This window comes from Lepisma saccharinum, chromosome 15 (genome assembly GCF_977018435.1).
Source record: "Lepisma saccharinum chromosome 15, izLepSacc3.1, whole genome shotgun sequence".
Lineage (NCBI taxonomy): Eukaryota > Metazoa > Arthropoda > Insecta > Zygentoma > Lepismatidae > Lepisma > Lepisma saccharinum.
In genome coordinates, this window is record NC_139243.1 from 37766684 (window position 1) to 37780160 (window position 13477).

Genomic DNA, 13477 nt, shown 5'->3' on the forward strand with positions numbered 1-13477 from the left:
TGGCTAAACCGCAGAACACCGATAATACACAGTCCGTCCAGTGGGAAAGGTGACTATAGTGCGCGTCAAATCTCCTGCATATGGCGATAGCCAATAGCAGCGCACTGCAGCGGTGCCATGTCGAAATCTCACACGGGTCGAGCGAAACGCCTTGTCACTGAGAACACGGAACATTAGATAATATAACGTATAATAAACTTAATGGGAGAAAAGAACATACCTGATTAGGGACTGCATAATTCTATCAATATTCTCAAGGTGGAAGTTGTAGAGCCTTTGTAAGATATTTTGTCCCGTAAAGAGTACGTTATCTTTTTGGTAGTAGAAAATTCGCCACGATCGTAAATTTCAAAGACTGTTTTACGAACTACGTCTTTTTTCAAAGTCATCTAAATTTATTCGTTCTTTCCGGTATGTTAATGTGCTTTCTAGTCTAGGTTATTGAAACATTGGAGCAGGCCCCGATCCACATTGTTTTGCCCCCGAACATATCCGAGAAACGGTAGCTTGATTCACACCACACGCTTGAGCTGTTAGATCCTGGCACTTCTTAAAGTCAATTTTACTTCTTTGTTCGTCACTCGAACACTTTTTTTTAAAAAAAATGTACACCTGAAAAATCACCTGTCGTGCCTGGCTTCGTACAACACTGTATTTTCCCTCTTCTCTCGCCATCACTACCACTTGGTTTACTCAACGACATGCTGCACACACCCACTAAACACATGAAAAAAAAAAAACGAACAATGACGGTATCCTCTTCGTCAACTTCTTCTGCCATCACTGGGAACGAACGTGCCCTGTTCCCTTAGCTAATCGGAAAGTTTCAGAATGCAACAGGAACGAAGGGAGAGCAAAAAGGATACAATGCAAATACGTTTATAATAACATTACTTCTACAGAGGGAACGGTATAAGCTACAATCACGCTTGTTTTTCGTACATACTCGCAAATTCATTATCTTTCCATCTGTTGAACTACTGACACTTGAAATAATCTATTTATATCCGAGCGCCAGGTACACGATTTAGTAGCGAGATGAAACAGCTTCTGAACTAGGCAACGCCGCACGTCCGTGATTCGCTGGTGCTGTTCAGTCGTTCAAGGCCATATGCAGGAGATTTGACGCGCACTCTAATGAGAAATGAAAGACAAGACGTTGTGGACTGGTTGTTTACGATAACGTTTATTCAAAATAGACACCTTTGGAGTCAATACATGCACTGAAGCGGTTGTAGAACTTTGTGAAGCAGGTCTTGGCACTCCTGTTTCGGAATTGTCTCAAATCGCGGTCGAAGCCTTTTGGATGTCTGGAATGGTGTCGAAACGCAGAAGTCGCATGGAGCTAAATCTGGAGAATATGGGGGTGATTGAGCTCCACTATCCCCTTTTTTGGCCAAAAACTGACGTACCAACCTGTTCTTGTGCACGGGCGCATTGTCGTGTAACAGAGACCATAAGCCCTGTTCCCGATATTCAGGCCGAACTCTACTAATCCTGGCCAATAGACGATACCCACGTAATACTCAGCGTTCACTGTGTGACCGTCTGGAGTGAATTCCTTGTGGATGATGCCTTTGGAATCGAAGAAAACCGTGAGCAGCGTTTTGATTCGGCTCTTCTGAATGCGCACTTTCTTCGGTTTTGGAGAGCCTGGACCCTGGACCATCACGAAATCTTGCATACCACTTAAACACGTTCTTACGACTCAACGCCTCAGTACTGTAAACAGTTTGAATCATTTGAAACGTCTGTTGCACTTTTACCGAATGTGAAACAGAATTTAATGTTAGCACATTGCTCCGTTTCCGACCGACGTTCAGCAGGTACTGTCAGTCACAAGATCCGTATGCGTCGACCGTCGACACTAGTGCTTTGCAACTTTTCCGGAAGAAAGTCTAAATGTGTCGCTACGTAGTACATATACTTCTCCATAGATGGCACTGGTGGTTCCGTGGCAAAAAAAAATCAGTCACCTTTCCTACTGGACGGACTGTGTATGCTGGTTTAAATGAGAATTTCAAAGTCAACAAATTGTATTTATTTTGATAGTACATTTTCGATAAATCCATTTTAGCCCCCCCCCCCCCCATAAAATTTGCCTTTATGTGTATTTCTGAACCTAAGCAGTTGTAGATATTTCAGCGAAAAATGCAGGCTCGACCAGGACTCGAAATCTTACTGAAGCAGTTCGTTTATCATTTCCACATGAAGATGGGACAAATTTACATTTTTTTTTTATTATTATTATTATTATTATTTTACAAGGAGAAACATATGCGATAGTTTTCTTGTCCCGTACATTGCCGATGCGAGAGTCAGTTCATCATATATGGTCAACTAATGGCACGTTTCTCAGTGGTAGAAGATAGGTCCTCCGTCATGGTAACAAATAAAAGCAGCTCGAAGGGAGCAAACATCATTTCGCGATCCATTAGTCACACGGAGATTCGGATCGGAAAGGTTCGGGGGAAGTCGGGTCTCCAATTCCGGCTGAGGGCGAGGCTATGTGTAGTCGAGCAGGGACTTGCGCATTGCTAGGTGATCTGTTTTGGTTTTCGTGGATAGAGTAGTGTGCAGGTGGAGCATACGAAACAGCGCCAGTGTTGTGAACGACGGCCAAGAAAGGAACTAAAGAACTGTCAAAAGCGTGTGCGGGAAGATTTTTGTGAATTTCCAGTGTTCGAGGAGATTGTCACTAAGGCACCAGGATGAACCCGGCTTGTTACTTCCCACTGTTGCCGTTGGTAAGTGGTGTTCCTTTTCGTAGAGAAATGGTTGTCAAGCAACGGGTCGTCTGATGTGCGACCATCACCCTGTCACCTGTTTGCGATGACACTTGCACCTCATGGCTTCGGGCTAAATTACGCTGAAGCATGGTGCTGTGCTAATATTTATAGCAGTGCCAGCACTCAGATGGCGGTTGGTTTAGCTACGATCCCAGCTTCGAAACCTGGTCAGGCTTCGATGCACTATTGTTTGTCTCGTCATGCATCATTCATCCTCATCGTCGCTGTTGACGCAAGACGTAGAGAAGCGACGTAAAATGGCCGAAATAGAAAGACTAGTAATATTTCCGTATTTTCTAACTGGATTCGTACAAGGATTGTTTATCATTCATTTGCGAAGGTTTTCTCACTAAAAATATGCTACTATAATCTTACATTGTGAAGAGTCCAAACAGCATACTACTTTAAGCCTTGATACAGTTTCTGAATATATTTGATCAAATTGGTGTTCGATTTCAAAACAAGTGGGTTTTTCGGCCTTGCTTACACCGGCTACCTAGTTCATAAGACGTCCACCGGCTTCTGTGGCGCAGTTGTCCTAAGTTCAAATCATGGTAACAGAGTAAGGAAATAGTAACATACTCTATGATGGTAGTATATCGTCCCATAATCTATTTCATCCAATCGACATCCATATACATCGCCGCGATTGGCCAAACAGGTAGAAAGCGATTTAATATTTAAGAAATAAATATAATGCGATGATAGTATTTTAGTTGCAACCAAGTTTTTTTGGGGGGGAGGGGGGCAACAACCACTCAGAAACGGCTGCCGTCGCCATGGTTGTCAAGGTATTTGCTCGTCTTGTCTCAGTCCTCATTCAGAAAGTAGGTCGTGTTTCTGATTGATGTAATTTTGCTTTGAATGCCAGCAGTTCCTGAAAGAATTCCCATTCCCATAATAACCTATGGTTAATTCTTAACAAATAAGGATCTTACAACCAGAGAAGGGAATGTGCAAGATAGACTCCTTCAAATAGTTTGCGGAATGTGGGACACCAGTTGCCCGGAGGGTAGGAATTCCCCCTTCAACCCCCCCCCCCTTACACCAGTTGCTTTGGTTGTGCACTTCTGGCTATTACTTTTTCCTCCCAGATGAAAACAGCGTTTGCCACTGATTATACTGTGTGGCTCAACACAATCATATTTGAGAACATGTTCTTATTTTGTATGTACTAATAATATAAAACAATGTAGCCAGGCATAGAACTCCTCTAGAAACAAGTGCTTTACAGAAATATTAAGTTCAGCTCCTGTTTTCGTTTGGTTTGGTTTGGTTTGGGCAGTGGGAAAAGGGAATTTCGATGAAAACCACAATTGCAGGGAAATTTTAAGGTCATCTCACTACATTATTACAGTTTATGTTTATTTCGAATTTCATATTCACATTTTTATGTTATTTATTTATTTTGCTATTCCTACTTGTTTCTGCTCCTTTAAGTTTATTGTACGTTGCTTTTATGCATCTTTGGATAAATAGTAACGATGAGCATTAACGATTAAAACTGAAATGTGAAAATTTTTAAGAATATTTTTTATTCAAACGAATAACGAATTCAACGGAATACTTAAATACATACTACTACTGCTTCCACCACCACCACTAATAATTCTGCTACTACTACTACTAATTATTATTATTATTATTATATAATTTGCTTAGGTGAAGGGAAATATTGGTCCAGAAAGGAAAATTTTGCCCCTTCGAAAGGGAAATTTTTCCCTCATATTGTGGCAACACTGGATTTGAGTTGGTGTTTTAAGTCCATTTTATGCACAGTAAGGCTAATCGGGACTGGACCTACGCTTTAAAGTGGGATCCGAACCACTGTGCCATGTGCCTCCGACGGGTATCGAACCCGGGATCCCTTGATTGCAAGCCGATGACACTACCACTGCGCCAAATCGGAGGCCCTTCCTGTTTTTGTGTTATCCATTGAAATGTAACAGCGATTACCTGAAATGTTGTATCGTATGCATTGTATCTTGTATGTAGAAACCTTATTTTCGCCATCGTAATAACACACACAAGAAAAAAAAAAGAAAAAAAATTGTTTTCAGATAGGTGCTTGCAAGTGAACAGAATAACACGCCGAACACATTTTGAATGAATGGTTTTATTTAAATTCCTTTGCGATTCTTCCACTTTTAGCTAATTGCGAAGATGAGGATGAATGGTAATAAGATGAAATAGATGAAGGGACAATGACGAACACAAAATCGCTAGATTTACTATTGTGTAATTTTTAGTGTTACTTGCAAATTTCACCACATTTTGCACATATAATAAATTTTCACTAAGAATTTTGTGTGTTCGATAGCAGGGTTGTTAAAGGTCCAGGTATTTTAAATAAATTAAATTCCGGTCCAGGAACCTTTTTCCAGATCAATTTAAATTCGGTCCAGGTACCTTTTTCCGGCTTAATTTAAATACAGTCCAGGAACCGTTTTTTAAATCAATTTATTGTTATTGATTTGGTGTTTTAAGTCCACTTTATGCACAGTACCTAAGGCTAATCGGGACTGGACCTACAGCTTAAAGTGGGATCCGAACCACTGTGCCAAGTGTCTCCACCTGGTATCGAACCCGGGGCCAGATCAATTTAAATAGATCCAAGAAGCCTTTTTCAATTAAACAAAACGTAACTTGGATGGAGAAGAAAAGTGTCCATCCCAGGGTTGTTAATTTCCAGGTATTTTGAATCAATTCAATTCCCATTTGGAAGAGAAAATCAGCAAGTGTAAAGGGTTCTAGGCCGTGAAGAACCTTTTTATGTTTAAAGTATTTCAATTCGATCCAGGAACCCTTTTTTCTGGATCAATTTAAATACGGCCCAGGAACTGTTTTTCCATATCAATTTTAATTCGGTCCAGGAACATTTTTTTTCAATGAAACTGTGCGCAACCAAAACACTGTTACACACGCGTGTATATCTTCCTCTCGAAAGATATCTCGGCTACTCGTGTGATAGAAAAGATGGAATATAATTGCAAATATCCAGGCAGCTGTATCCCCCAAGTTGCACTGTAAATAGCCAACCTTCGTGGCGGAATGGTTAGCACAGCGCACTACAACACCAGGGTTACCGGGTTTGAATCCAGGCCTGGGCGCTCATTTCATCATACCTCTCCGATGGCATAGTGGTAACGTAGTCTTGTAATCAAGGGGTCCGGGTTCGATACCCGGTGAATGCACAGAGGTTCGGCTCCCACTTTAAACTGTAGGTCCAGTCCCGATTAGTCAAAAGTGGCAGAAAAGCGAAGTAAAATAACCGGAACCAAGCAAGGACATATCTATTTTTTATTCAACACCGGACCATCATGTTGCTTCCCAGAAATTGGAAGTGCGCTTTGATATTTTTCTTTAATTTCACCGTCAGTCCATCTTAAATTAACAAATAAACCCAATGGACATTTGCCATGCTTTGTTGCCTAATCTAAGAACAGAACAAAGGTGACCTGGTTATGAATTATTTCCGTGAAAAACCTACACCCGTTCCTTCCCGCACCGTACAGCTCCGTGCCTAATAGCTCACCATTATTATCAGATTTCGAGTAAGCGATCGAGGTGTCCCGTTTCCGTTCGTATTAGCTGCAGTCGACGCTGCTATTCGTAGGCTTGGAGGTCGAGGCTAGGTCTCTGTTGAAGTTCTGCCAAGCTCTTGGGTGTGATAAGACAACTTTGAACGCGAAAACTATGCAGAACGAGAGCAGCTGGCAGGCACTCGTTGGGGTGACGCTTAGCCGGGGGAGATTTCCCCCTCCCCCTCCTATTCTGGCGTCAGTGAAGCAAAACAGGCTGTGTCACAACGGATGAGAGGGGTGGGCTAGCAGAATCTCCTAACTTTGCAAATAATCTGCGTTTGTCTCCAAACTGGTTCAGTCGATGAGTAATATGTAAAGACACGTTTTGACCTTTCGATTTGGACCGTTGAAGATAAGAAGTTTCAAGTGGCCTTTGTCACATTCATTTTACTCTGTGCCTTCCCGTTTTCACATTCCAGTACCTAAAACTTGACTCCGTTTACCAGAATGACATGTTTTTATTTGGCATGCATGATTCCGTCTCAAGGACACCCGGGTTCAATCACCCGTCGAGACACACAGTGTCTAAAAATCTAAATCTAAAAATACTTCAGGCGCGAACCCCTTTTCCTCATAAACCTTTTTTTTTTAATGCGGGGTAAGAAAGCCATGAATCCGACTAAAATAAAGTTACACATTTGAAATATGTCTTGAAACATTTAATTTATTAATTGGATTGGATTAAAAGTAATTAATTATTGCGCCGGAAGGGCCTTCCTAAAGACGGCTCTACCGGTAACATCATTAATGACTATGCAATGCATTCTAATATATGGCCAACTCCATGGTGCAGTCTTTCCACCACGGGCCAACTCCACTGTATCGCTGCATATTTTCAAATTCGGCTAGCAACAGTCCAAAAATTTATAATGGAATGTTTAATATTCTGACTATACCGCGTTTGGTAGAACCTGTCCCGCTTCCCGCTCTAGGGAGCGCTCAACAGTTTCGGTGTCAATGAGAAACGAGGAAAAAATCGTCTGCTGGGCAGCGAGGAGCGAATGAAAGCCAGAAGAGAGGCGTTTACGTAGACGCTGTTGCGACGTTGCGTATTTTAATTGGCTGCCTGGCTTTGACTTTCCCCAGCACGGAAACTGTTGAGCGCTCCCTAGCGCGGGAAGCGGGACAGGTTCTACCAAACGCGGTATAGTGATCCACGTGATGAGTATAGGTAAAAATGGCAACGGTAGAAATGGCAAATACAATAAATTACGATTTTACATGAAAATTGAGAAATTATATGTCTTGTATTTCACAGTTTGAAATTTAAAGTTAATATAATTTTGGTGTAATTATCACTAATTTGTCGGGCCTCCCCGATGGCGCAATTGTAGCGTCGCCGCCTTGTAATCAAGGGGTCCCGGGTTCGATACCCGGTGGAGGCACATGGCATAGTGGTTCGGATCCCACTTTAAACCGTAGGTCCAGTCCCAATTAGCATTACTGTGCATAAAGTGGACTTAAAACACCAACTCGTCAAACTCGTCGTCGTCACTAATTTGTCTTTGAATTGATACATTTTATTTGATGTTTCCAAAAATAATTATAATGCCGTTTATTTCTTTATTTCTTCTGGCAGAAGTTGCTGACGCTATAGAATCACATGTTAATATAAGGTAACCTTTGTAAATAATTTGAACCATGTGTGTTTCATGAAACTTAAGGGAAGGGGGGTGCAGCATAGCATGGGTTTTCATCTTGACTGAAACACATTTACGCTTTGCGCACACCTGCTGATCAATCACACGTGTTTGTTACTAGCTGGACTTGAAGACAGTCCTTATCTACCCCCTCGCACTAATTTGTGTCACTGATTTCTCTCAGAGAGAGGAACTTGTTTACTTTTTCAAAATGAAAATTGTTAAATCTCGGAAAGCTGCAGAGAAGCTTGTATGAATCTATGCCTGCACAAAACTGTCTGATCTGAAGAATGTAATGAGGTGGAGGAACAAATTCAAGTGTCGAGGAATTCTAAAAATAAATTTATTGAAACAACATCATGTGTGTTCTTACGACCATAATCCTCCTCCTGATTGCGATGCTGTAATGAATGATAGCCAAGTGTCCTAATGATATGAATATTCGAAATCAACGTTATATTAAATTTTGGACGGTATAAGAGAACATTTCATACTATATAGTACTTGACAACTGCTAGAGAAGAAAACTAGGGTCATTTATACCGACAGTGCTATATAACAAAAGAACAATCCAGAATTTCTTACGAGGAGTAGCACATAACCTAAAGTTGCAATGCATGTAGAGCAACGATATCGAAGGTGAATAAATATTGTTAACTAAATACAGTAAAAGATGACGAAACCCAACGTGAATAAATATTGTCCTGGTTAAATACAGTATTGTAAAGTGACGAAATCAAAGGTGAATAAATATTGATTTTGTTAAACACAGCATTAATATTTTTCTTCTTCACAATTTACATATGAATTATTTATATCAATTATTTATGATTTTCTTTTTGTTTGCGATTTCTACTTTCGCCATTTTTCCATTTGCCATTTTCACTTTGGCCATTTTTTCCTTTGCCATTTTTACCGGACACCCTTTACGTGCATTGCAACTTTAGGTTATGTGCAGCTACTCGTAAGAAATTCTGCATACAATTCATCGTCTCGTCCCAATTACCTTTTCTGTGCACAAAGTGTACTTACATCAAACTATTTAACAAGCAAGGCTTCTATTTTAAAAAAAAATCCATTTATTTTACGTGTCTTTTCTCCCACTTGCGGTTAATCGCAACGAGAGGATGAATATTTATATGAAATGGATGAGGGCACAATCAGCAACAGATTGGACCTGACCGGCCACTTACCAGATCATTCACGTTTAATTTTTTCATGGCAAAATCTACGTCCTTGCCAGTGCGTTTGCACTGTAAATTTGCTAGGTATTTTTTTGCAATTCGAGTATGGCAGTATCGCTGGCAATGGCCTTCCGTTTGGCTGCTCGTGTCCATGTGTCCTGTGTGTGGTATTTCGCGTCACTGTCATCAACACGACTATACACCAATATACGTTCGTCATTGCCATCATGGTGCCTCTTCACAGACACTTCCAAATCTGAACATTTTTTTTTTGTAAGGGAAAGTACAAACTGTAAAAGTAATTTTTTCACAAAAAATATCGTCTCGTTTTCTTCGATATACCCTTGCTCTGTGTTTTTTTTTTGTATAAGGTACAGGGCAGGTAGAAGTAATGACTTACAGAAGAATAACTAAAACTTTATAGTTATTTTTTTTTTTAAAAAAACAAAAACAATTAGTTATAGTTGGAGTTGCGCCATTCACCGTGTTCACCGAACACTTCAAAAACCAATTACTCCGAGTATTTTCAAAGCTTGGTTGCTTTGCTCTCGGAATTCGAGAAGAGCATCGTTTTTTAGATTAGCCTGTTTGAAACTGTCAGTCTATTTCTGGGTTGAAGATGGTCGTTGTAATATGTTCTTATCAATACCTATAAGGTAAATTACAGATCATCAAACACAAAAGAACGAAGTTTAGAAGAAAGGTGTCGTACCATAATTTCATTTCATTGACAGTAATTTGTTAATTATTATAAATTCGTTGAAGAAACATGATAATTTCAGACTGAAGTAGTGTTTTTTGAGGGGCATCACTATTATGGGGGGAAATATACCTGCTTTGCCCCCCCCTCCCCGGAAAAAAATACCTTGCTTGCGCCTTTCTGGAAATAAATCCTGCAGACGTCCATGTGCGTACATCATTGAGATGGAAGAGCCAGAAACTTTGAACGGATACGATTCAAGGACAATACAATCAAGCGGCGAGCAATTTTCACAGGAAGGAATGAACACTCCAACTTGAAGGGTGAGAGCAGTAGAATCAGCGTTGCTAACCTCCCAATAAGGAAAGTGCCTGTTTAGACAATGAAATTGTGTCAGGATCTATTGTTGTTATTAAATTATGATAATTATTATTATTTTCGGATGGGTGTAGTTTCAAGTTTTATTTCTGCTTGTTTAGAGTTTTAAACTTGCATTATAGATTATGTATTATAGTTAAGAAATTTCTGCCATAAAATAAATAAAGAAATAAATAAAAATATGTTCCTGGACCGTATTTAAATTCATTCGGAAAAAGGTTCCTGGACTGAATTGAAATGCTTTAAATATGAAAAGGTTCTACACTGTCTAGAACTCGTTTACGTTTGCTGATATTTTCCCCCAGTCCGGAGTTGAATTTATTTACAATTTCTGGACCAGGGTTGACGACGATTAAAAGTTGCCTTCTAAAAATGTCCGCGAGTACGTTTTACACTGGAATGTCACACTGCGGTTGTAGAAACAGTAGCGCAGGAAATAAATCATGACGCTGTTGTTATCTCGTGGGCCACGTTCAAAAACCTCCCTTGTCGAAGTGTTACATAACGCAATAGACCATATTAGTATGACGTCACATTGAGTTAAAACAAACCACCACGTGTTGCAACGCATGGCCGATGAGTTACCTCATCCAGCCAATAGGAGCCGTGGATGAGGTAACGTGAATCTGTTGGGCTCCCAACAGCTATCACACAAGGGACAGGAAATTCGGAGCAAATGGCTCTGCAAATGGGGCTGTTGCCAAACTTTTCCGGTGCCGACGCCACCCCTGTCGTGTCCCTAAAGAATTTTGTTCGTCACTTGGTTGCCCTAAGATTTACATTGCAGCGCTATAGGATGGCTATTCAAACGTTCTTTTCAATGAAGGCAACAAGCAAGCGAAGGAAAAGCCGCTGCGCAAGTAGTGACTCGAGATGTTTCAACGAAGGGAAGGAACACGCGCGAGAAAATGGGGCTTCATGGAGAGGGGTAAGTAGTATCCATCCCCGCCAGTGGCTGTTTGTGCCCTCGGGCGTTTAATATTCGCAATTCATTTGCACGTATTTATAAATAATTTGCTCGGGTTTTAATTAATTTGCGCGTACTTAGAACTAATTTGCACGTATTTAGAATTCATTTGCATGTACTTAGAGTACTTTACATTTATGTATTTGCATGTTTATAACTTTTTATGAATATATATTTATTTATTTTATGAAAAATATGTATATAGAAGGTAATTAGAGGTACTAAATGCTATGCATATGGTTTTATATTCATTACTGCAAAGTATGTAATGTATAAATCGATAATATTAATGTTTATAATATTGAAAATAAGTTTTCTATGGTTTATGAACCGCTATGAACGGTGGTAATGGGTGTAGGTACAAGTCCAATTACGATTGGGGACGGTCCCGGTACTCGAACCCGAGATATGTAATATTATTAATTAGCACTATGTAATAATGTATGTTATTATATTATGAAACACGATGGTGCAACACGCTAGACAGAATACTGTCTTAGAATCTCGACTCGGCTCTGATGCCAGACAGAGAATGAATTAATATTCAGCGCAGGTAGAGGAGAAAGGAATTTTGGGGAAGCGCGTTCAAGGTCAAATGACGTCACAACGTCAGAACAAAGAAGGAATCTGATTGACCAATCAGAGAACGCGTCGGTAGATTTTCAGAACCGGTTTTTTCAAGGTTAACCAGTACGCAATAACAGGGGAAAGCTATGCAATACTGTAGGGCAGGGGAGGGATTCAACCAGACAACAAAGGATGTCTGAGAATGCACAGCAAGGGTCAAATTTTTTTTTTTTTTTTTGAAACTGCGCGTCGCTTGCAGGCTACAACATGTTTCTGTCAAAGTATGCCAAGGTTACCGAGAACACTAGAACAAAGGATGATGGGAAGGAGTTCAAGGTGAACTAGAACGCAAGAACAAAGAAAGCGTCGGTTTTATTTCAACCAATCAGAAAACGCGTCGGTTTTATTTCAACCAATCAGAAAACGCGTCGGTTTTATTTCAACCAATCAGAGAACGCGTCAGTTTTGTTTATGAAGTATAAAAAAGTGCGTAAATGCGAGAAGATGTTAGTTTGAGAAGAATTTCTGAACCATTGTGTCAGAAAAGATATCAACTTGTGATTATTGTCTGAGATTTGAAGACAAAGAACTCAAAAGAAGCTATAATTAAGGTAAGTGAATTGTTACATATATGTATGGTGCTTTTAAATAATATGTAAACCAAATAATGAACCGAAGCAAGAAACAAATATGCGTAATGTGAACAAGTACTACAACTATTTTTTCTATTTTTACAGGTGATTCTATTGTCTGTGTATCTGCGACTGGAAGGATCTGTTAGTGAAAGATGGCGTCTTCAAGCTCCACAAACGAGGCTAACCACACTGCGGTGAGTACTTCGAACGAAATTATATGTAATTTTCATTCTGGAAAGTACACTTCCCCACTAGAACTCGTTAATGCATACTATGATATGTGTGACAGAGTTATTTTCCATGACGATATCCCTTCATGTGATCCGACTTTTTTCTGCAAGACAGTGCACACAGCAATGTGTCAATTAGGGGTGGGGGCAAGTCAGTTTTCAATTGTGGATGAAAGAGAAAGATATTTTAGACGATTTGGAATGCTAGGACGGGAGGTATCTATTGAAATACCTAATCAGGTTGTGGGCGACCCTGAATATTTGGTTGGGTCCATGTTCCAATTTTTAATGAAAAAGATTTTCTTTGATGTGGCACCGGACAGTCAGGTTGGTTTGATTATTTTCGGCAATGAAACCAATAAGGATATTTATATCCCTTGGCGCCGCCTTTCGGCATTAAATCCTAAAATTATTCAACACTATGTGACCAAAGTGCTGAACAGCAATGAATCCTTCTTTGTAGATAACTCTCTGAAATGCATGGCTCATATTGTCGAACCCAAGCGCGGTAGAGGGAAAAAAAAGTACCCCCTTTACAGAAAATATGCCCCTTTACTATCAATAAACAATCCTAACCAGAGACAGACTGCTTTTACTATTATGACTAATGATGACAATCTGTGCTTGCCACGCGCTATTGCATTTGCCCAAGCCAAAATTGACAAGAACACTAAGAAAGTCGACTCGTTTCGTAGATATGACAATAAATTGAAAGAAGCCGCTCTACGGTTATGCTATGAAGCAGGCGTTGATCCAACCAATGGGTGCACAGTAGAGGACATTGTTAAATTTCAGAATTATTT

At 40.0% G+C, this 13477-nt stretch overlaps 1 protein-coding gene across 21 annotated transcripts in view; it reads left to right on the forward strand.

Moving 5' to 3' along the window:
• The window catches only part of Rbfox1 (RNA-binding Fox protein 1), an 886300-nt gene that overhangs the window by 602504 nt on the left and 270319 nt on the right, over window positions 1-13477 (forward strand). Inside the window, exon 1 of one of the 21 annotated variants that reach the window (XM_083136872.1) lies at window positions 2558-2747. The exons of the other annotated variants lie outside the window; for them this stretch is intronic. Within the exon in view, the coding sequence (XP_082992998.1) occupies window positions 2712-2747 (36 nt within the window). The 5' untranslated portion in view covers window positions 2558-2711. Of the gene's footprint in view, window positions 1-2557; window positions 2748-13477 lie in introns of those variants that run through there. 21 annotated transcript variants of the gene reach the window in all.